We start from the raw sequence: 25,839 nt of genomic DNA, 5'->3' as shown, positions 1-25,839 counted from the left end.
CAGAATCAGCTCTCCACTTGCCAGCAACCCAGGGGGTTTCCATTTTACCAGTTATGACCAAATAGGTCCAACATGTCCACAATACTTCGGTTGTCGGAACACATCGGGGCACGACCAACGTGGTCAAGAAGCGCCTATCACCATCCGAATTTCAACGTGAAAAAAGTCAAAAATTATTCTTTATTTGCTGAGGAACACATCAAAAAAAGCAGTGCCCACATGTCAGAAAACTTCAGCATGATGCATGAGTTTGTGCTTTGACATAAACTCCAGTTTTGGCGCACGGCACAGTAGTTATATGGCTTTTTGAATATGTTATGCGTAGCCATTTTCTAGTACTTCAATATGGAATTTTCAGCGTATTGTACGTTTTTTTTGAATTGGATACTGTTAAACCCCAATTGTTTTCTGCCATAGTCATTTTTGGTATGACCAGTCACATCATCTCGGCTTATATGATATGCCAAAAACATTCTGAGATGCATGCAAGATCACTGAATTAGGGTGTATATGATACACGTGTCCTACAACTCACGTGTATATGATACACATGTCCTACAACTCACGCTTTGCATTTACTTTGGACAATATTATGAAAACCCAAATGCTTGGCCCATTTTACATGACATAAGGCTTTTACTTCATACTCTGATTCCCTCGACGACAAGAGCAGTTGGCAACCAAGTTTGGGGCACCTACATTATTCAGGATATCATCTCATCGAATCCTTACCAGTCTAACCGGTGCAAGGCACTTAGGATGTTGACTTCAACGGTTATCACGATAGCCACAGGCTTTCATTTTTGTATGCAAGGCATGCTACCCATATGGTAGCATACCCATACTGTATACCCATATGGTATACAGTATGCTCTCACAAATCACTCCGTCAAGGACACTATTAGTTATGCATTGTTTCCCATAATTTTTGGTTGCTATCCAAGCACACAAAACAACCTAAAAACTTCCACTGGATTCACAACCCATACACGGTAGACAGTCAAGATCTGACTTGTGTTCCCTCTTGCGATGCGAGCATCATACAGTCAGATGGTTGCATGCTTATTGGATAAGCTGCCAGTCAGGCATAAGATGTCTAAGCGCACATGTTCTGGGCACACACACACTAGACATTTAAGGAAAGTCCCTCAGCCCAGAATTCTCTTCTGTTCGTTCTTCACCTCTTTTTCTAAGGTACAACATGAAAATTTTCTACGAAGTTTGTTTCATGTTTTCTCCTGAGCCACGATGCTCTACAATTATCAGCTACAAATTGGGCAAGGTGCCATTCACATTTATTCCATCGGTTTATCCATTGAACACTTATTGCCATACGGGCTATGAACCACGCACGTTGCCTACGGGCCATTGCTAAATCTAGGATAAGATCCACTTGTTGGTATTCCTTGGATGATTGTTCTCAAGATCGAACAGCTCTACCCAGTGGTGTACACATTGACGTTAATTGACAAGCAAGCGTCTTGTCATTACAAATATCATTCCGGATGTTTAGGGTGTCATTTTTCCACTACATATTTTCAATGCAAACGCTCATGTGCGTTTTTTGATAATCTTAACCTCACACAGGCTGATCTCTACCACGGAGTATAGATGCAGCAATCAGGGGTGACAACTTGGTTGTAAGGGAGCGGTAGTTCACTCGTGTGCATCTCCTGCTCTCTCTATAGCACTACGAAGTATCTATGGACATACGGTTTTGGGGTAAGACCCAGCGAGTAATTGCTACATCACCCCATAGGCATTACGGATCATAGTTTGATCTGCATTGAGGATCACAGTTGATCTCTCCCAGTTCTACTTTCAAAGAAAGAATTCCGCAATCTACCACGCGATAGATTACGAACACACTTTTTAAGTTGATTCCACTCAATTTGTGCACGTTTAACTATGATGGACACACTTTTTAAGTTGATTCCACTCAATCTGTACACGGTTAACTATGATGGTTACCGTTATCTCCTAGTTGAGCAGTTTCTACAAAGAAGTCTTATCAAGGGATTTGACTACGGAGATTCTAATTCACGGGCTTAGGTTGCAAAGGCAACAAACAAGGTTCCCAGTGCAATACTGTTTGTTTTTCAGGTAGGGGACGTGCTCCTCTCCATTTGAATACGGGTAAGTGAACATTGCGTTCAAATCTCCAGGTACGCATCTATTGATTTGGTCACTATTCCATTTTTACTATGCTTTACTTGGTTTTTCAAGACGTATAAATACGCTTGAATGTTATAGAGCCATGCCAAGGGTATGTCGGCACACAGTATTTTGGGCCAAGTGTCCAATCTATCTTTCTGCCTTATGTTGTTATGACTCCACTTGTAGGATTCAATATGGCACATGTTGTCACATGGGATACAACATGGTCTAGGAACTCAAGGAGTTCGGTTTAGCCAGTGTGGAGCAATGAATGAGGGTCCCTCTCACTCCCGTCGTAGAGTGTCTGTAGTTACCTCCACACACAAGTACATCTTGTACTTGAAGGATGTTCCTTTTCACACATCCTTATATGAGACATATTCCACATGTAGAGAATATAGTCTCTGGACTGACACTGGCGCCATTATGTCAATTATGTGTCACGACAAAGTCCCTAGCTGTTGGTCACATCTATTTTCTAGACCATTTTTAGCACGACGTATCAGGAGCAATTTCGTGGCCAGAAATTTTCGGATACTTAGAATGACTTGTTAAGATACAAGTACTGCTAAACAACATTACAGATGGTTGTTTATACATATAGCAAGGCTATAAGCTGTTAATAAAAAAAGTTTCATTGTCTGTATCTAGAAGTGATCAATGTTTCACCTTTTATTGTGATTCAGACGTTTCAGCAATGATTGCAAAATATTGCAAACTAAAAGTATTTAGTTTCTTTTCAGAACTATTTACATTCCTTTTATTGCGTGCTAGGCGCTGAGTGGCATAAAATGGTAACCATCTTTTTGCAACATTTTTCAGCCTACTCAACGTCCTCTTCCTCATATGTGTATATGTTTTTCTACGCTATTAAGTTATCTAGAGTAAATTCTCCCTCTTCGTTAAACTTTTGTGGCGACACATACATTGTACTCTTCCCAAAAATGTCACCTTAGTCATATATTTATATTACCACCCTTTTCTTTTTTGCTTTGTAAATAAAAGTAAGCATACAATAACCAACTATCTACCCCCAAACTTTCTTACCTCTTGTGAATTAGCAGTAGAAAAATAATATATACATCTTCCATCCCATATAGATAAATTACCATGGAAATCAACTCTCCACTTGTCTTTACCAAAGATTATGGTCCATCTCTACAAGTCTTCTATGCCCCCTACATAGGTGGCCCAATATCTCTTAAGAATATACATATAGTTTTTCTCCTTTCAAAAAGACTCCAATTGTATATTCTTTTCACAAGAAAATAATATGGGGCCCTCCTCTATCTGTTTAAGCATCATAGCCTTTTGAAAAAGCATGATTCCCCTTGGATGCATATAAGCAAAGGGCCCATATAAGAAGACTTGGAAGCAAAAGGTTCCCTAGCCTAGTGTGGACCTTCCAAACCGAATTCCTTGGTGCATGGGCGTGAGGAATAGTCCAAATTCATATCAAACATGTTGAGAAGGTCAATTTTGCCTTTTGAAGCATGTCATTCCAAGCTACAGGTAAACAATTATGGTCAAAATAGTGTAAATCTGTCAGATTTGCAGCAAAAGGGAACTGTAAATCAAGTAAATCAAGAGGGTGAGATCTTATTTTTCCCCTACTCATCTTCTAGAAGAGCAATGAGTGTTCAAGGTCACTTGCATGTGATGGGACCAACCTAAAGATGCTTTCTAAATGCCAAGACAGACAAGTTGAGATACCCCGCAGGAGCCACCTGTAGGGCCTCATGGTGGGGCCCACCTACATTATGCACCCCTATGGAGCCTTCACTGTCTAGAATGATATTTTTGGTGAATAAATAGTCCCTTTTATGTCCAATATTCAATGAGTGGTCAAAGGAAACTTAATTAGGTCTAATCACTTACTCTAATTAAGTGTAGCATAATCCCACTCCTACACAACTATAAATAGCCCGCCCCCCTTGGAGAGACTCAAGGACACACACCTATATTTTCAACTTCATGTTGTTTCTTGATCAATAGTAGAGAAAACCCCAACTCTCCCTCTTTCACATCCTCTCTCCTAACCCTCCTCTTTGGAGGAAGTGCAACTCTATTCTCCACTCTTTCCATTCTACAATCTCTTACTCCATCAACCCAATAAATCATTTGTAGCACCTCAATAACTTGTAAATACATCATGATCTCTCTCATGGTTATGTTAATGATCATGAAATCATCTTCAGAACTTTCAAGTGTCGCAATTCGTGATGGTTAGCCAGTGTCTGTCCTCCCCTTAAAAGGTGTGCGAGAAATCAAGTAAGTGTTCTATTCTCAATTTACCATTGGTTTGTTTCTCCACACTTATTCAATTGGTCTAAAGAAATTTCTCACTCCAACTCTCTTTTGCTTCATTACATATGCATGTGGCTACCTCTCATGGTGATTTTATTTGTGTCACGGCATTGCATAGATGGAGATGAGCTCTCTATGCAAAGTGTGTTAGTTTGATGTAAGTGATTCTCTTGTGTGTTTGAGAGGCAAGTCTTGTGCGCATGATTTTTTTGATGAGTGCTTGAGAGAGGAAGAGTTTGGATGTATTATGGGTATTCTTATGGGGAGAAGGTGAATGCTATTCCACAAATTGCATATTTCATTTTGATGCACGGCATTGGGTTGCATAATCGTTGATGGTGTTCAAGTGTCCAAAGTGTATATAGAGTAAGGGGATTTTCAAAGTGTGTTGCTTGAGTAGGTGAGTGCAAGTGTTATTTTGATTGGTTTCCTTCTCCACTCCCAAAAGAAGGTGGTGCCCAAGTAGTGTGCGTACCTCTTTACGAACATTTTGTGAGGAGGCCCATTGGTTTGGGTTTAGAGGCCCCATTTCAAAAAGCTCGCCCTCAGCGCATCACATTTTCCATAAGTATTGGCAAGCATCATTATGGATATACTTTTTCGGTTACTTTTTGCTAAATGCAGGCACACTAGGTGTTATTGTCCCTATTGTTTAGCAAGGGCTAATTTGGAACGGCATGCATATTCCACAAATTGTTTCTTATGAAGCATTTTGCACTCTATGTGCACTATCTCTATGAGATTACTTTTGGATCCACTAATGTTATAGAATTGACATTTTATTATTTATGCAGCTGACAGGTGGCAAAAGCATCAGCAGATAATGGATTATGCAGAAAGATATTACTTTTATGTATATTAGATTTTTCAAGTGCTCTTTATGAGCTTTGGCCAATTATGTCCGGCCGGCCAGTTCGTACTCATTTTTGGGCATTCAAGAAATCTATAAATAAATACGTGCAAGAGGGAAATGCTCACACTCTTGCACGGGGGGAGATTGCACCCAGTGTCCGTGTATTTCTTCTCCCTCTCCCCTCTTCTCTCTCGTCATGCTGGCGTAGCACTTCGCTCTAGGAGGTGCGCCTACACGTGCTCTCTCGCTCTATCTCACACTCTGTCTCTCTCTGTTCATGTATCTCACGATTATGCGGCTATGTGGTTGCTCGGTATGTCGATTAGTCTGTTTTATGGTTTGTAGTATGCTATTTTGGATATTTGCAGGGAACTCCACACCTTCGGCTGTAGCAGTGGTATCAGAGCATAGGCTACGCTCCCGGATAATGGATTTAGACAAACATCAGCTAAGTATTTTGTTCTCTCATGCTTGTTAGTGTTGTTATTTGCTTCAACCTGCAATAATTAGTGTTGATTGTATAATACAACTAGTCATCATTGAAATTAAAGAGAATTTCGTTTTTATTGTTATGATATAGTAATCACTAGTGTAAGTATGATAATTAAACGTCATAATTGAACATATTAAACTTTATGAAAATACTCAATAATAAGAAAGGATTAGCACACGGCCTTAGATAGGATATTATGAAAGATTAACACTAGAATGGTAACACGACACTTTTATGTCCTTGGACACTTTTGTGTCCTGTTAAGTGACCATTTTGCTTGAATTATTTGAAGAGTATGAAAATGAATTTCTAGGTGCTATATATCCACAAAGTTGCCTTATGAGCTGAAAAAAACTTAGCATTTTTTTTGGAGTATCAATCTCACCATTAACCTTACTCTTGCACAACATTTTTAAACCTAAACTGTGTGAAAAAACTGGTCCTGTTTTTGGCTTTTTTTCAATTTTTGGCAACTATACCACTCTAAACTTCATGTTTGTGAGGTTTAGATGGCTAGAGGTTAGGCCTTCATAGTTCTAAACATGTTTTGATGCTTGTAGGGAGAGCTAAGTGTTAAAATTGAAATTTGTGACCAATTTACAAGAATTGCATAATCCTGCTTTTTGGCCAAATTTAGCACTTTTATGAATTTTTTGGTGGCTTTCTTGATATCCAAATTCAATTTTGATTGTGTAAGTGTAATGTATAACATAAAGCTAATCTTCCTTGAGTTTTGGGGGACCTAATATGCTACATAGCATAGTATATGATGATGGTTGAGTTTTTTGATTGCTGAAGAATACGATACATTTTAGAGTAGTAAGTATAACTTTCTCAATATTGCTAGTTTCTTAGGCCAATTGTGTGTATTTTGTAGGTAGTGACCATATCTAATCATAGACTACAAACTTAGCTAGATATTGAGTAGTTTCTATGGGTTTCTAGAGGTCATAATGCTAAACCCAGTTTTTTCATGTTTGCTGTATTTAGCACTTTATCATTGCCCCCAAAGTACCAATTGTAAGAGATCCATTATCCTTTTGACATGCTCCATGGCTCCTTTTGAATCCAAAGGCCCAAAGAAAACTAAGAAAACATGTATATAGTATCTGTATTGAGCGTGACTATAGAAACTTTGATGATACGTCCGCAGAGTGGCAAAAATACAACTTTTTTGTACCTTTTTTTTTGCCCAAAAAAAAATTAGTGAGGTAAAAGCAACCATATGTTTTGGTCACCAACCCACTAAAGTTAACGGGGCATTTTATCTCATGTCCTACAAAAATTCCCACTCTTATTTATATACAATCAACCGTAAGAAATTGCTGTTTTGGGCAAAATGCACTGGTCCATCAACTTTGGAGGCTTGTAGTGACCAAGGGATGAGAAAAATTACAAGTTTCTCATTTTTTCCATATGTAGTAGTTATTGAACTATAAGCTCATGAAAGGATTTTTCGAAATGAGTGGATCTACTATGGTTTTGGAATTTTTTCCCAAAACCCTGAAAGGACACTTTTATGTCCTGTTAGGTTACCATTCTAGTGTTAAGTAGTAGAGAGGGGATTAAAAAGGATTAATGAAGGAATTATGACTGTTAATATCTTAACACTTGCTAATATGATGCAAGTGTTCGAATTCAAGTACGGAAAGAAAGAGATTAGAGATCGAAAGTTGCCCACGTGCAAGATCAAAGAAATTAGAGATAGAATTTTGGGTGCTCATGATCATATTGTTGATGAGATTAAGGCAGAAACAAGCATGCGATTAGCCGATGTCCTGCAGGGCTCTTGCATGATTAAGGCGAGTTCAGCAGACGATTTGTATCAAAATCATGCAATCATAGTGATCTCGGGAATGCGATTTGTTCCTCAAGAGAAGGAATGAGTCCCTAACTCATGCAGTGGGGCAGACGATGAGGCGAGTCGCCGCAATACGATCAACAAAGTGACTGCAAGGTCCTATTCAATGCCGGCGCCTCGCGAAGAATATGCAGCAGCTGTGCCAGCTATAGGCCTCCATACTAATGGCGCCAAGAGGTTTGGATACATTGGGGATGCCATGCTACAGACGGCGCAGACATTTTGGCAGCACAACCTCTCAATGCCCATGCATGCGGCTCCCATTTTTCTATCGCAGCCACCCAATCTCTCCTTTTTTTTCTCTCTTTTTCCCCACCCCTTGTGCGGCCGTGGTTTGCCAACCACACACACACACACACACACACACATAGTGTGCTTTCCCTCTTGCATGGCGGCACCAACCGCTGCAGCCAACTCCACGAAGCAGCCACCAGTTCTCTCTCTCTCTCTCTCTCTGTCTCTCTCTCTCTCTCTCTCTCTCTCTCTCTCTCTCTCTCTCTCTCTCTCTCTCTCTCTCTCTCTCTCTCTCTCTCTCTCTCTCTCTCTCTCTCTCTCTCTCTCTCTCTCCGTTTCCAGCTGCCCCCCCTCTTGATGCCATGCAGCCAACTAATCACCCCAACCACTCAAACCACAACTGCCACGAGTCAGTGTCTCTCTCCCTCTCGTTTTCATGCAACCGTCCACCATTTTCTCTCTCTCCCACTCCTCAGTTGACGGATTCCAAGAGCTGGCTGCGCACCACCCAGCTGCCATGCAGATTTTCAAACAAGGCATCCACTCTCTCTCTATCTCTACACAGTAACTGCCTCGATCTCTCTATCCACCACTCATCCCCCACGAGTTGTTTTCCCTCTACCGCCTTTGGCGTCCACTCATCTGGGTGCCACTCCACTGCATGGCGGCTCTTGCCTACAAGGCGTGCCAACTACCCCTCACCTTACTCAACCGTGACTAGCCACTCACACTTCAGCGTTATAATCCACCTTCACCCACCCTGCGGCACTCTCTGCAGAGGCGAGCATGCCCACTCACTCCTACACAACTATTATTAACCTGCGCTGAAGAAACCCTAGTTGGTCCTCATCTCCCTTTCAAGTATACCCTATTTTTTTAAATTTTTCTTTTAAAATCACGCTCACCATCTGCAACCAATCCCGGTCTTCAAGCTGAATTCATGTTGCTTCATCCTCTCGCTCGCGCCCTTTTGAGCAGCAAGATTTTAGAAGTAACACTCTCAGCTCAACCAGGAAGCGCCTGAGAGACGAGTGGGTTGTTCTTATCATCAGTAGCTTTTGACGACGCTCTTCCGCGACGCAACGATTGACGTAGCTCGATACGGACCACTACAATACTTTCTCCAAAGACACCAGCTTTCGGGCATCCTCGGGAATTGACGTGTCTTACCGGCACCATCGACCACCTCTTCAACGTTCCAAGAATTCTCCATCTTCCATCGACAACTATGGCTTTGTCTTCGCCCAATGACACAACTGACGTCCTTGACACCCTCCACTCCTTGCAAGATGAGCTCACACAACTTCGACGAGACTATGACCACCTGGGAAACCGCTTCCGAAGGCTTTTTCTTCGCCTTTTGGACGTGCAGGCCTCCATCCAGGCCTTAAACTCTACTTTAATGATCTTCACCGAACACCTCCTCGGACGACCCTTCTCCACTAATACCAAGAAACCTCGGCGCGACCCTCCTAGCACTACTTTCCCCGCCCCTACGCAATAGACATGTGTTTTTTTGTTTTCTTAATTCTTATTTTGTAATTAGCCTATCCATGCTCCCTTTGTCCCTCCTAGTGTCGTACATCTCTATGTAGCCTACTTTATTCTTACAGATATCGCAACAGCTCTGTCGGCTCCCATATGCCGGGATTCATAACTAGTCTTTTGGTTTGTTTTAAGTTTTCAACACTTCTCGTAGCACACGTAATCCAGCATGGTTATTTTTTAATTTTGTCATACGACCACCACATTATTGCTTGCAATTTTGTCTGCATAATTTTGATTAGCACAAGTTAGTGTAAAATTTGATCTGCTCATATCTACAAATAATCCTACTGCCCTTGCTCTGTGACCACTTTGTCCAAATTCATCCAATTACAGCTAGGCTATACCACATGATTTTTTTTCGCGTTTCCATCCATCAATTTAGGTTGTCCAATGTCATGCGTTCAGTAGTGGGCGTTGCCTTTTGAAGACGCCTCATAAAATATTTCATTTCATTTTTCTCTATGGCTCTCTCAACCTTCATGACTTGGCCGATCAATACACCTCTCGTATAGGTGAACTCCAAAGTCTGCCGTGAAGTTTTCTTCTTTCAATACCGCGTCTCTGAATTATTGAATTCAATGATCTCCCTCTCTAAATATCCCCCATTGTTTCCTCTTCTCAAGAAATTATCCTAGTGTCTGTTCACTTCTAGCTAGCACAAACAACCTAAGGCATCTCTAATCATGCTATCTCCTCACTCTAATCAATAGTCTACAATCACCCTCTAAATAGACACTAACAGTGGCTTCATATCTCATAGTATACTGGACGATCCCATACTGTGATATAGCTTTATTTTGGTACCTTTCTCCTGGTCTCTACTCGTATCCTTGTCCCTTTACTCCCCCCCCACCCTTAATTACATTGCCAATACACCCCATCAACAACTACAATCTGGCTAGATAATAATATATCCACAAAACTAACTAAAGCACAGTGAGGAACATTAAGGAGTGATACAAATTTGCGATGGGTAACAACACAAATTTACACAGCAAGTGTTTCGAACACAATGGATTATATCACACTATTTGCAGAGACTTTATTTTACTGAATATTTTTATGGTATTCTGTCGGTACGTGCCACAATATTTTAAACACCTTTGCGATTCCTAGTGAGGGCGAGCTTTTCGAAATGGGGCCTCTAAACCCAAACCAATGGGCCTACCCTCACAAAATGTTCGTAAAGAGATACGCACACTACTTGGGGCACCACCTTCTTTTGGGAGTGGAGAAGGAAACCAATCAAAATAACACTTGCACTCACCCACTCAAGCAACACACTTTGAAAACCCCCTTACTCTATATACACTTTGGACACTTGAACACCATCAATGATTATGCAACCCAATGCCGTCCATCAAAATGAAATATGCAATTTGTGGAATAGCATTCCCCTTCTCCCCATAAGAATACCCATAATACATCCAAACTCTTCCTCTCTCAAGCACTCATCAAAAAATCATGCGCACAAGACTTGCCTCTCAAACACACAAGAGAATCACTTACATCAAACTAACACACTTTGCATAGAGAGCTCATCTCCATCTATGCAATGCCGTGACACAAATAAAATCACCATGAGAGGTAGCCACATGCATATGTAATGAAGCAAAAGAGAGTTGGAGTGAGAAATTTCTTTAGACCAATTCAATAAGTGTGGAGAAACAAACCAATGGTAAATTGAGAATAGAACACTTACTTGATTTCTCGCACACCTTTTAAGGGGAGGACAGACACTGGCTAACCATCACGAATTGCGACAATTGAAAGTTTTGAAGATGATTTCATGATCATTAACATAACCATGAGAGAGATCATGATGTATTTACAAGTTATTGAGGTGCTACAAATGATTTATTGGGTTGATGGAGTAAGAGATTGTAGAATGGAAAGAGTGGAGAATAGAGTTGCACTTCCTCCAAAGAGGAGGGTTAGGAGAGAGGATGTGAAAGAGGGAGAGTTGGGGTTTTCTCTACTATTGATCAAGAAACAACATGGAGTTGAAAATATAGGTGTGTGTCCTTGAGTCTCTCCAAGGGGGGCTATTTATAGTTGTGTAGGAGTGGGATTATGCTACACTTAATTAGAGTAAGTGATTAGACCTAATTAAGTTTCCTTTGACCACTCATTGAATATTGGACATAAAAGGGACTATTTATTCACCAAAAATATCATTTTAGACAGTGAAGGCTCCATAGGGGTGCATAATGTAGGTGGGCCCCACCATGAGGCCCTACGGGTGGCTCCTGCGGGGTATCTCAACTTGTCTGTCTTGGCATTTAGAAAGCATCTTTAGGTTGGTCCCATCACATGCAAGTGACCTTGAACACTCATTGCTCTTCTAGAAGATGAGTAGGGGAAAAATAAGATCTCACCCTCTTGATTTACTTGATTTACAGTTCCCTTTTGCTGCGAATCTGACAGATTTACACTATTTTGACCATAACTGTTTACCTGTAGCTTGGAATGACATGCTTCAAAAGGCAAAATTGACCTTCTCAACATGTTTGATATGAATTTGGACTATTCCTCACGCCCATGCACCAAGGAATTCGGTTTGGAAGGTCCACACTAGGCTAGGGAACCTTTTGCTTCCAAGTCTTCTTGTATGGGCCCTTTGCTTGTATGCATCCAAGGGGAATCATGCTTTTTCAAAAGGCTATGATGCTTAAACAAATAGAGGAGGGACCAATATTATTTGCTTGTGAAAAGAATATACAATTGGAGTCTTTTGAAAGGAGAGAAACTATATGTATATTCTTAAGAGATATTGGGCCACCTATGTAGGGGGCATAGAAGACTTGTAGAGAGGGACCATAATCTTTGGTAGAGACAAGTGGAGAGTTGATTTCCATGGGAATTTATCTATATGGGGTGGAAGATGGATATATTATTTTTCTACTACTAATTCACAAGAGGTAAGAAAGTTTGGGGGTATATAGTTGGTTATTGTATGCTTATTCTATTTACAAAGCAAAAAAGAAAAGGGTGGTAATATAAATATATGACTAAGGTGACATTTTTGGGAAGAGTATAATGTATGTGTCTCCACAAAGGTTAAACAAAGAGGGGGAATTTACTCTAGATAACTTAATAGCGTAGAAAAATATATACACATATGAGGAAGAGGACGTTGAGTAGGCTGACAAATGTTGCAAAAAGATGGTTACCATTTTATGCCACTCACTAGCAATGCTATTAGCATTTTATATTCAGTTGATTAATGCTAGCAGATGTTAGTACAAAATGTTCCCACTGCCAGCTTGCTCCGTGACCACTTTTTGCAAATTCATCTAACTACGACCCGACTCTATTGCATGCTCTTTCTCAAATTCCTTGTATCAATCAACATTGTCTAATATCCTGCATTCTTAATTAGGGACTTAAAATTTGTTAGACTTCTCAAACTGTGAAGATTTTTTGGGTTTTCTCCTTTCGAATAGCTCATTGTTCCATTTTATTAGTTGTTGTACATTAGCGCTGCTCCACACCATTATGTTTAGTTCATTTACCATAATAAACGCATCTGCCTTGCTTGACCGTAATCAAATGATTTTTATCATAATATTCTTCATTTATTTTTGTTACATTTCTCTAACTCATCTAAGGATACTCAAACACCACGAAGATTGTATTCAAAGGAATTTTTGTTGAGATGATTTGTCAATAAGCTATGTAGCTACTCAAGTGCCCAACAATTTTTTTAAGTGCCTTGATATATTACACTGCGATGTCAACATAGTAACTATTTTTATTTTCTCCGTTATGCCTTGTCTAGTCCATTGGTCATGGACACACAGATTCGCCGATTTAGGCAGCACGTCTTATTGGTGTAGATTCGCCGATTTAGGCAATACCAATCACAAAATCATGCTGCAGTGGCTGGCCACCACTATAACTGCTATGATTTTGTTACCCGGGTACATAATGAAACTGATTTGGATTTGGACTACGCTGTGGAATTGGAATTGGATGGGGATTTTTTATCTGGTGATTATTATGGCAGTGTTTATGTGATGAGACTTGACATTATGAGATTGATGATGAGTGTGACCAATGATATCCTGATTCATCAGGGTATGACATATACTGCTTATTCTAGTGGTATGGGACACTAGAATAGGTAGTATGTGGATGACAGCAAGCATAAGAAATGTTCTCTAATTTTATGGATTTCTCTTTTATTATTTGCTATAGATTTCTAATCATTATTTTTGACAAGTATTGTTTGCAGATTTTATCTTCGCAACTGAGGACAGTTGCTTTCCAACGGAGAGGTATGTTATAGAATTGATATTTTATTATTTATGCAGCTGACAGGTGGAAAAAGCATCAGCAAATAATGGATTATGTAGAAGGATATTACTTTTATGTATATTAGATTGTTCAAGTGCTCTTTATGAGCTTTGGCCAATTATGTCCGGCCGGCCAGTTCGTACTCATTTTTGGGCATTCAAGAAATCTATAAATAAATACATGCAAGAGGGAAATGCTCACACTCTTGCACGGGGGGAGATTGCACCCAGTGTCTGTGTATTTCTTCTCCCTCTCCCCTCTTCTCTCTCGCCGTGCTGGCATAGCACTCCGCTCTGGGAGGTGCGCCTGCACGTGCTCTCTCGCTCTATCTCGCACTCTGTCTCTCTCTGTTCGTGTATCTCGCGATTATGCGGCTATGTGGTTGCCCTATATGTCGATTAGTCTGTTTTATGGTTTGTAGTATGCTATTTTGGATATTTTGCAGGGAACTCCACACCTTCGGCTGTAGCACTAATCACCAATAGAGGTCATGGCTCGGTTTGGGCGTTTGTGGATTTTTTTTCAGTTAACCACGATGGCTATTTTGGACATTGTTGATTCTTCACCAATGTTAAACACTACTGTGATTTCCCGTTTACCAATCATCTGGGACGACTGTCTGTAAACCGTGAGGAAAACACACCTCAATATTGTCAGTTATCCAAGGGGATAGGCAGATTACAAAGATTACAAAGAGTAATCTTGTGTTCAAGGATCTACTAAGAACATACGTTAGCACAACGCATTTCTAGATAGATGATTTTCTCCCTATTCTAGAATTTGCTTAAGTACGATTTTCGACTTTGAACACCTCTTGTGGTGGGGTTGGAGATTGTGTCAATACTTTCATACGTCAAGGACTTACCAGGTGTGCTGACAGAGTACGTTGGCACATAACCTTCATTAGGGATGAACATGTAACGGAATTTCAAAATACTCAAGCGAATTAGTGATCGTGCCTACAAGCTACTACTACCATCACACTCTCGCATTCATCCGGTGTTTCATGTAAGCCGTTTACGTAAATGATTACATAGGGACGACAACGTCGTCGATCAACAGGTTTTGGTCGACTACATTGAACCTCCTATGTTACCGCATGAACCTGAACGTGTTATGGATTATCATGAGTTGCGTACACGCCATCATGTACGACAACAAGCCTTAAGAAGGTGCCACTTGGGAAAACATTAGTGTTCTTAAGAAGACGTTTCCCACTTTTGTTTTCGAGGATGAAAACTCTTCTTTAAGGGGGGAGTAATGTCAGGACACGGGTCCTGTACCCTAAGAACTAGGCTAGACAAGGACTATGGCCAAGGGCCGGGCTAGGCAGTGTGGACAGGGGATCCGTCTAGGGCAAGGGGCTAGGAGCCCACCTATAAAGGGAGGTTGGGAGGAGGATCCAGTAGAGCCTAGTTGCCTAGTTTCTTACAGTCCTAGTCACTTCGTAATGGTAGCACATTTGGCGTTCATATTGGCAAAGCATTGCCAAGCACAACATCTTTCTCAAGCAGCCATTGTCTAATCATTATCATATCCCACAATCGATAAGCTCCATAAGATGTCATTTAGGACTGTGAGCTCATCAAGTGCTTTCATAATGGCACCACTTTTAGCATGCATAATCTAGCAAGGCATTGCTAATTACACTTAGCATATTTATCAGCATATTTATCATCCAAGGCACTGCAGTTCTAGGTCACAATATCCCATCCGTGCCCACTTCAAGAATAACACTTTTTAGCATCATCAAGGCATGTTTTGGCTCTTTCAGCCGCATTTGACATACATTCAGCATTGAACTTGGCCTGTTTTACCAGGCCCTAATCACTGTTCATTAATCTTGTAAGCTTCAAATAAACTTGATGTGCATTTTCCTGGCATCTTTCTTAGCATGGTAGCGGAGGTGCACGACAGCGTCGTTGCAAGAGAGCTTCCACTTCTGTAGATGTTTGTATTCAAAGTGAGAGGAGAAGGGTCCTTTATATAGGCCCTAGGGGGGTGCTAAGAATACGGAGAGCCCAAGGGATTCACCATGGAAAAGTTATCGCACCACGTAAGTGCAGGGGAGGGGGTTTTTTTACAAGTTACATAAGCGTATAAGTTAGGGGCAGGCACCCAATAATTTATCTCCGAAGCTTTAAAATAAGAGAGGGGGGTATCATATTTAAGGGGGGAGGGGGGACCTGAACCGGGTTGATTACTTTGTAATAATTGGTCACTGATGTGTACTAGAATTCAGATGAATTTAGGGGAAGTTTTTTATCAGGTCACACATCAAATTTTGCATCAAGCCGGTCACAAATAAGGACTGATTTGGAGCAGGTCAAGGGTTGATTTACACCAGCTGTAGATGGGTCATAATTGGATGAATAGCTAGACTGCAGGTTGATCGGGCACATAATTTGAAAGTCAAACTAAGACACATTGAGGGTATATCTAGTTATCAACAAAAGTGGTTCCTTAGCATGTTGCAATTCACTATGCTACGCACTCTTTGACTAGTTTTACTCAGTAAGATTATGTGCGACCTAAATTTTATATGTAAGATAGGGGTATTATAGTTTTCTTCATTGATTTTCGTATAAGCGTAGAAAAGAAGGTCATTTTCCCTAATGTGAGTCGTATATAGGGGTTTTATCAAAGTTGTCCGCTCGCAGGTGGCGTCCTGTTTTGTATATAGAGTGAATCCCCCAGGATTGAGAGATTTCAAGAATAGGAGAAGGAAAAGCTCGCGCATCGTCGCGGCTCTAAAAAAAAAAAAAAACGTTCGCAAATCTTATGCACGGTTTTAAAAAGCTCTATACTTACAAGTTCCCACTCTATCTTGAGAGAGAGAAAGAAAGAAGTATTCTAATTTTGACTCACCTCTCTTTCTTTCCTAAAAATACTATCTCTAAGCTTTTTCTTCACACATGGATTAGGTTCCCACATAAACCTATTGACCCACATAAAGAAAGATTATAAATAAATAGATTATGAATCCGATTTCAATCCGATTGCTTTCATAAACTCATGATGACTCACAAAATTGAGAATCTCAATTACTTTGTAAAATAACTAAAATGACTTATATGGATAAATGTTGGGTACATTATAATCTCCCCAACTTAAGGATTCGAGATGTCCTCATCTCGAGGAAAAGTGAGGATACTCCTACTCTAATTACTAGCGACCATCATTATGTCAAAAAGGGTGAGGTCTTTAGTCTGCTTCACTTGCTACTGCTGCTCCATTAGTCAGTCGTGGACAACTGTTCCGATAATGTTCCAATTCCCCACATTCAGATCAATAGGGTACTTTTCAAACTTAGATTTATCTAGTCCACTAAAATCTCAATCATATGACTTAAACAATCATTACTTATCCGATTCATTAAAAATCAATCACATGACTTAACCAATCTTGACTTAACAAGTCCGTCAAAACTCAATCATATGACTTAACCAATCATTATTGTCTCAATCACATGACTCAACCAGTCATGGCTCATTCAATCCACACAAAAAAACTCACTTACATGACTTAACTAGTCAAACAATTTCTTTGTAGAAAACAACTCAATCTTCTAATCATAAAGTCATCAAAATGTCATATAGGATATAGGGGTCTACAAAAGATCTCTCCATGAGCAAACATAATAGAGGTTTCAACCATAACTATGGTACACGTCAATCGGCATAACGTAATATCTCTTGCGAGTCCGGTAATGGGTATAGAAAACCATACACGTGCGGAAGCTTGAAGTACTCAATTTAATCTCTTTAACCTACGCTCTGATACCAATTGTGAGGTCCCCAACCCTGAGAAGATTGGGGCGACTTGATAGATGGCCTTCCTTTATTCTCCTTTTCCATTGACGACACCCTACTCTGTTTCCACAAAGTAGAGATACGAGCAACAGAAGAGCGGAAGTCCTCTATCCAACGTTTACGTAGTTATAAGGGTCATACGCCACAAGCCAAGTCGATAAATCTAGGATTCTAATAAAGTTGTTTCCTAACATAAAGATGAAATCTAGGATTCTAATAAATCTAGGATTTTAATAAAGTTGTTTCCTAACATAAAGATGAAATCCCATTGACATATTTAGAATCCATAAACAACGCCTTTTTCCCACGTTTAAGAGGCACGGTCGTCATCCATAAATCATAAATATGGTATGAGACTTAGTCTAAACTAGATAGTAATCTTGCGTCATGTAGATCTGGGCTATCTCAACTCTTGGCACAATGTCTCTAATTTCACTTTTCTTAATAAGAAGGAGTGGAGAGTTTCTCGACTAATCGAGACCATCCATCCTTGACTAGAAACCTGAGCCAACCCCCACTTTCCACCCCACACTCACACATTTTACCACACTGTTTTACATATGCAAACTATGTTCCTTAATGAATTCCAAACGCAGGTTCTTTTATGCAGCCCTTCAAACAATACCAAAACAATTCAAACAAGGCCTAATGAAGACAGCCCTATTATTCAACAAAAATAACTTTTCCAATTTCTCATGAGTTGCCGCTACCTGCGGACTTCTTCTCTCTAACCAACAGAGCCTTTGCAAAGGATTTATTCGCTCACCGCGAATTGCGCAACCTTCCCATCTCGCTAACCGCGAGGCATCTTGCTAACCGCTAGGCATCCCGCTAACCGCGAGGCATCTTGCTAACCGCCAGGTATCCCGCTATCCGCGAGGCATCCCGCTAAGTGCAAGGCATCTTGCTAACCGCCAGGCATCCTGCTACCCACGAAACATCTTGCTAGCCGCCAGGCATCCCGCTACCCGCGAGGCATCCCGCTAACCGCAAGGACCAAAAGAGAGCCAATAACCTCAGCTTAATCTCCGCTAACCGCGGGATCATCTCTCTACCCGCGAGGAACAAAAGATATTCTTTCAACAATTCTTCTCTTTAAATGATTCTTCAAACATAATTAGTCAATTCTTCATATCAATCAGTAACCACTTATCAAACAATAATAGCTTATTAAGCAATAACAATTCAACAAATAGTGACAATTTATTAAAGAGTCCTTTCACTAATCTATGAAAACATATGCTTGTCTCTTATGATAGAATCACGTTTCTCAGACAGTTTAAGGGGTTCCCTATACTTAGCTTCCCAAGCCAAACATGAATAGCAATGCAGAATTATAAATTTGTCTTACCGAATTTGGAGCGCATGCGGCTAACTCCAGTGCTGGAGGTTGGACGGCTTCGACTTCTTCTTCGGTTGATGCTTTCGCATGAGATACGTTCAGAGTAGGCACCTTTCTTCCCACCTTCCTTGGTGGTACAACGGCATGGGCATCCTTATAACTTCGCGTTACACGCTTCGGAGCCATAGCTTCGGAATAGAGAAAAGAAAAGCACGTTGTTGGAGAGAGAGAGAGAGAGAGAGAGAGAGAGAGAGAGAGAGAGAGAGAGAGAGAGAGAGAGAGAGAGAGAGAGAGAATGTGTGTTCATAAACCGGTAGACGACACGTCGAGATTGGAGATGGAGATGGCTTGAAGGTGAGAGGTTAAGGGAGAGAGGCTTCCTCCGATACGTCGTTGCAAGAGAGCTTCCGCTTCTGTAGATGTGTGTGTTCAAAGTGAGAGGAGAAGGGTCCTTTATGTAGGCCCTAAGGAATACTGAGAGATTTCAAGAATAGAAGAAGGAAAAGCTCGCGCGTCGTCGCGGCTCTATATAAAATTTAAAAAAAAACGTTCGTGAATCTTATGTGCGATGTTTAAAAAGCTCTATACTTACAAGTTCACATTCTATCTTGAGTGAGAGAAAGAAAGAAGTATCCTAATTTTGACTCACCTCTCTTTCTTTCCTAAAAATACTATCTCTAAGCTTTTTCTTCACACATAGATTACGTTCCCACATAAATCTATTGTCCCACATAAAAAAAGATCATAAACAAATAGATTTTGAATCCCATTTCAATCCAATTGCTCTGATAAACTCATGATGACTCACAAAATTGAGAATCTCAATTACTTTGCAAAATAACTGAAATGACTTATATGGATAAATGTTGGGTACATTACACCAATAGGCATTTGTATTATAGATTCACCCATCAAGAGAGACTTGGTACAATACAATCTTTGTGTTCCTTGTGTTCTAGGTGATGCAATGAAGATGGAAAGCTTCATCCATCACGTGCATAACATAAACTTTGCCAAAAGCATTAAGTATCCCAAGCCTCAATCCTAAGGCCTCAAACACCTTCGAAGATGGAGAAAGCTAGCGGGAAATGAAGGTAGGGAAGGGGAAGAAGAAACATTCTATAGGAGAAAGAAGTAGTTCCTCACTTATCATCACTCTTCTTGCTAGTATACATAATAGCATAGTAATGAAGATGGAGAATATGGCAATCTTAAGCATTGAAGCATGGCTCTTGGTTGGATTTTCATTCTATAGCCAAGAGTGTTGGTGTAGGCTCTCAACTTCTCTACTAGCTTAGAGAAGGAGATGGATCTCTTGCACTTTGCACTTCACACAATGAGAGTGTGTGTGGGAGAGTATAACCCCCAAGCTAGTCCCCCTTCTTGCTTTGGTAGAACCCCCCTTGTAGCTCATGCTAGAAGCTCATTGGACCCCTACAAGCCTGGCCAATCACATGCAGAATGCATATCAGCAACAAGGGTATTCTTGGGACAAGTGTCCCCATTTCCCCTTTGAGAGAGAGGACTTGATAAATTCAAAAATAATTTAACTAAATTAACTAATTTATCATTGGACCCCTTGGGAGGCCAACCAATAGGCTTTAGGCACACCATGTCGGTAACATGGGTAGGCGCTTGACATGTGTCATTGATGCCTCTTGAGGCTTAGCTTATCTTGTGTGCGTATGTGTGTGCTCTCTCACCCCCGTAGCTTTAGGGCTCGCCCCCTCTCTTGTAGGGATTCTTTTGACTTTGTGGAACACAAGCACCTTAGTCAGCAAGCACGACAAAGCACCTCAAGCTTGGGTAGTGTTCCTACAAGCACCTCAAACTTCTAGTTGGCAAGCACGACAACCCACCTGAAACATCTTTGTTAGCAAGCACGACAAGAACCTCAAGCATCTTAGTCAGCAAGGACGACAAGCACCTCAAGAATCTTAGTCAGTAAGCACGACAAGCACCTTAAGCTTGGGCCGGGTTCCACCTCAAGTGCAGTCCTCAAGCACAACCCTAGCTTACCTAAGGTCAAAGGACTTTTAACACTAACCTTTGGAGGTCTTTAATAAAACTAACCCTAAGGTCTTTTAAGCTCCATTGGCTAGCCGTTCTCGTTTATTCCCCCACATTAAATGATCAGTTAAATATAAGAAAATCATTTGGGTTGGTTAGATATTATATTTCATGAAAGAATGTGGAAGGCTTGGAACTCTGTCAAAGACAATTGGAAACCTACAACAGCTTTCTTTGCTAAACAGACCAACTTTTTGCAGGACTCTTTGGTTTGGCTTTTTTTGCAAGGAAATTAAATGCTTTTCCATGCAGAAAGGCACACAAGGCCATAAGGTGGTATCAAATATTGGTCTGATATTTTATCACAAAGGACTTTAAAGACAGATAGGCAATTGCACCTGCAATATTCAATCCCATTGTCACTAGACAAATGGTGTCAGGAGAGAGCAAGAGGAAAATTAGATCAAATTAGTATTCCACTCAGAGCTTCTCAACCCTCGAGCATCGTGGCTAAGCTTCCAGATGATGCCTTTAAGCAGTTTTGTCCCAAAGCAGGAGTGGAAGAAGAGGCTAAAAGAAGATTAAAGAAAATCTTGAAGATCAGCTGGAGCTGCAAACAATGGACTTACAGGTTAAAGTGCATATGGGCTTTCCTCTAGAGGTTAAACACTCTACTCTTATGTGGCTCTTATTACATAATGGGGTATGGAATGGAAGTAGAGTCCTTAAAGCAGGAGTGAACAATGGTGTTTGTACCAGATGCAACAAAGGTGTGGAAGACAACCTATACCTATGGTTCAAATGTAAGGCAAATGAAGAAATTTTCATAGCTTTGCAGAATATCACCAATCAAATTAATCTAAAAGCTCTGGACTTGAAGGATCTCATCTTGGGAAGCTGCCAAGGACTAGACATCCCACTATGGAACATCTGGAGAGGTTTCATGCTATGGTATATTTGGAATCAGAGGAATGCATTTGTATTCAAGAGCCACTCTATTTACCCTACTTGTCTTCTAAAGCATGACTTAAAGCTCTCAGCCCTTAATCTTTGTAAAAAAGGTTAAGAAGCTCTCTCTATCTCTTCTATCTTACAATCTAATAGATGGCAAAAATGGAGCTTTTTTGCCTCTATGTACTACCATCCGACTAGAAGCCGAATGCTCGGTCTTTTGTAACTTGATCCTCAGTTGTTGGTTTGTCCCACCCCTTACCTGTGGGAACATTGTACCTCTTTGACTCATTTTTTTAATACACTTCTACTCCTCTAAAAAACAAAAACTATAAGGACAATGAAACTCATCCTGCCTATTGGGCTTTGGTGGCCCACTCTCTGCATGGACTTAGGAAAGTATGTCTACATGAGTAACGATTTTCAGCGGAAGATACAAACTAAAAGCAAGCTCGTCAAGAGATTAAATAATGGGTGACGAGAGCTAAAATTTGGAAACGTTAAATTAATTGTGTCCAAGGTAGGTTGTACCCATTTGGAAAAGAGTTCATTAGCGAGAATTTGAGAAGATTCCCTCTTGGATTAATTAGCAAAGTAAGGGATCTCGCAAGTAGTGGGCGACGAGCAGAGAAAGAAAGGTGGCAGGTGGCTGGGCTGGCAACCAGCAGCTTGCCATAGGCGGAGTAGGGGCCAAGGATGTGGAGGAAGCCTTGGAGATTCCGGGGTAATAAAACTTGAAACAAGCCAGTAGAGTGGTTTAAGAGTGTGTTCTAGAAACATACAATTCCCACCTTCTAGTTGGCTTCAAGGCAAACTCTACAACTTTGACACTACTACTGACTTTGAAGAAGTGTTAGAAAAATTCCGGGGTCCAACGTATTTTAACTGGTCGAAATTGTAAAATCCAAGTTAGATTTTGAGCTTACCTTCAGGTAAAAATTCCGAAAGAATTTCAAGTTTACCCCTGTTTTCACCGATTAGGGAAAGTGTATTTTTCTAGCCCTGCTTTGAAGCCAATGAATAGCCATTGTCTTCAAAGTTGCCTTGCATGTACCACTACAGAATCAACGCTCTCATTTTGCCATTCTCAACTAAACTTGGAAGTGCACCAATAAATGTGAAATTGATTGGGAGTCCACTGCACCAGCTCAATCACTTTGAATCTTCCCCTCACATACAATCACCATGAAAGCTCGGCCACCAAGAAGCAGTCTATTACTAGCAAACCTCCCATCTCTTTGCCCATTAAAACCATAGCATAAATAGAATTATCGGCTCTTTGAAGGGGCACCAATGATGGTGAAGCTTTGATTTCACAAAGCGTGAAAGAAATGGGGAGACGAAAGACCATAGCATTCCATCTCTCATCTTATTGATTTTATTCTCAAAGTCCCTACAAATCCACTAGGACAAAGAAAGCTAAGAATATGTGATAAACAAAGAAATAACATATAGACAAGCTCGTATTAAACCCTAGAAGGTTGAGCTCAAGAGGTGTGGTGGACAAGCGGCATGCCATAGACTCGCGTGGGAATGCCCTCCAAGCGGGCTTTGATCTGCAAGGCCAAGTAGAGCGAGTAATGGCGCGCCTCTTGGAAACTACCGCCATGGAACCACAGATTTTTCACCTGGGTGGGCTTCCACATATTACGTATCTCCCGCTCCCACGGGCCGGGATCCTTCACCGTGTTAGAGCCCAAGCCCCAGCACTTGCCCACCTTGTCCGCCACCTCCTGCGAGATTAGCGAGGCTGCCCATGCATTCATATTGCTCCATCCCGTTGCATACACGATGAGGTCTGCTTCCACTTCACTTCCATCGCTTAACACCACAGAGCTTGCCTTCACCTCCTCCACTTCCACCCTGCTCTTCACCTTGATCTCCCCATTGATCACCAGCTCGGAGGCGCCCACATCCACGTAGAAACCAGACCCACGCCGATAGTACACGGAGAAAATACCCGAATGGTCCTCTCCAAAAGTGTGCATGAAACCGGCATTTGCAAGGCCCTGGTAAAACGATTTGTCCATTGCTGCGAACTTCATGTAGAGAGGGGCTTGTAGGCGTGGCAATAGCTTGTAAGGGAAGGAGGCAAGCATCAGGTCCGCCTCGGTAGTGGAGTATTTGGAGTCGGCACAGTATAAGGGCGCATGAGCCTCCGCAAAGGCCGGGTAGCGGACCACCTGCGTGGGGCTGCGTTGAAGCATGGTCACACGAGCGGCGCCGCACTCCCACAGATCGGCACAAATGTCGTGAGCTGAGTTGTTGCCACCCACCACAACGCAATGCTTGTCAGCCCACTCCTGCCCCCCTCTGTATTGGCTGGAGTGCATCTGCACGCCCTTGAAGCTCTCCGCTCCCTTGAAGATGGGCACGTGTGGGAAACCGCTCATGCCAGTGGCCAGCACTAATTGCTTGCAATGCAGCACCATTTCCTCCCCTTCTCTCTCCACCCTCACTTCCCATCTCTGGTGCTCCTCTGCATACTTGGCCCCCTTGCACTCTGTGGCCGTCCAATACATCAAGCCCATAGCTTCTGTGTATGCTTCTATCCAGTCCCCCATTCTGTCCTTAGAGATGTACACTGGCCAATCATCAGGAAATGGCATATATGGGAAATGAGCATACCACACAGGAGAGTGAAGGCATAGGGATCTGTAGCGATTCCTCCATGTATCCCCTGCTCTCTTGTTCTTCTCTATGATGATTGCCACCACTCCAAGCCGGCGCAGGCGAGCTGCAAGTGCGACGCCCGCTTGCCCGCCGCCTACAATGACACAATATGTCTCCTTGCTCCGTTGTATCTCTTGAATCTCTTCTGCTCTAAGCTCCTGCCATGTCTTTCTGCCCTTGGCAGGGACATGCTGCAGGCCCACATCTCTGCGAAGGCCTGCTTTCTCTTCAAAGCCCTTGAGCTCGTGCATGGCGGTGAGAAGGCACCAGCATTTGCCAGCGCGAAGCTTGAGGTGGCCGCGGCAACTGGCCTGCTGCGTTTCAAAGCGGATGAAGGCTTGGATGAGGAGGGTGGCTTCAGCCTCTTCCACGTGGCCCTCGATTTGCCAGGCGCGGGGCTGGGCGGCGTCCAGCGTGGCCGCCAGCATGACGCGGATCTCTTCCCGCGACTCCGCTGTGTACAGATTCCAAGTGAAGGCCAGCAGGTCCCTCCAGAAGCACTCCTCCTCCACAAAGAGCTCCGACGCAGCATTCACATCCCGCTCTTGCAGTGCTTTCTCGAAGCTATGCAGCCAGGCCTTCACTTGCAGCTCCGCCATCTCTCTCTCTCTCTCTCTCTCTCTCTCTCTCTGACCGGTGACCCACACCAGACTACCAGTCACTATCTGGGTTCAACGTAACGCACACAGAAGTCTTATAGCTTTAGGCCTACGGAAGGTTGAATTCAAAAGTTAAACTTGAATCCAACTTTCCTACTCGGTTCGATGACCGGAATATTTGCGAATGTTCTGTCTATCAATAAATAAATAAAAATCATAGATCCTTAACTTACAAGGCGTTTCATAGATTCTTTCCTTAACTTACAAGCTAGCTTACAAGGCTCTCCGTAGGGCACGTCCTCTTATAGGGTTCTCCCTTTATAATCTCTAATCTCTCTCATATGGTTCCACTAGTGGTCTAGAGGGAGTCTCTCTCACTCTAGTGCCTTGGCGGTATGTTAGAGATAACAAGAGATAAGGTGGTGGTCACACGAAGCTCAATTACCAGTTATCTCAAATGATAACCTGCTCCATTTGTGGTCACACGTATATTATTGTGCATGCTCACTCCTACTAGGCCTATCGCCCCTTCATGAGTGTGCCAAAATCCACATACAAAAGAGAAACCCTATGAGGCAATGATTGCTAGTGTTGCATGCTTCTATGCCGGCATCGCCCTGCCTCTGTACTGGACCCTAGCTTAAACCAAGACGGCTACAAGTAGTGCAAGACATGTTTTTCTTTGCCATGCGAGGCCTGC

General features: G+C 41.8%; 1 protein-coding gene across 1 annotated transcript; it reads right to left on the bottom strand.

Moving 5' to 3' along the window:
- Nucleotides 1-23,192: 23,192 nt before the first annotated feature.
- On the bottom strand, nucleotides 23,193-25,272 carry LOC147435547 (indole-3-pyruvate monooxygenase YUCCA1-like). The gene has a single exon (XM_086488586.1). The coding sequence runs from the start codon at nucleotides 25,137-25,139 to the stop codon at nucleotides 23,355-23,357; it is 1,785 nt and encodes a 594-aa protein (XP_086344712.1). The 5' UTR covers nucleotides 25,140-25,272; the 3' UTR covers nucleotides 23,193-23,354.
- Between the last annotated feature and the right edge of the window lie 567 nt (nucleotides 25,273-25,839).

This window comes from Adiantum capillus-veneris, chromosome 18 (genome assembly GCF_014529385.1).
Source record: "Adiantum capillus-veneris isolate H3 chromosome 18, ASM1452938v2, whole genome shotgun sequence".
Lineage (NCBI taxonomy): Eukaryota > Viridiplantae > Streptophyta > Polypodiopsida > Polypodiales > Pteridaceae > Adiantum > Adiantum capillus-veneris.
This window is presented reverse-complemented; position numbering and strand designations above follow the sequence as displayed.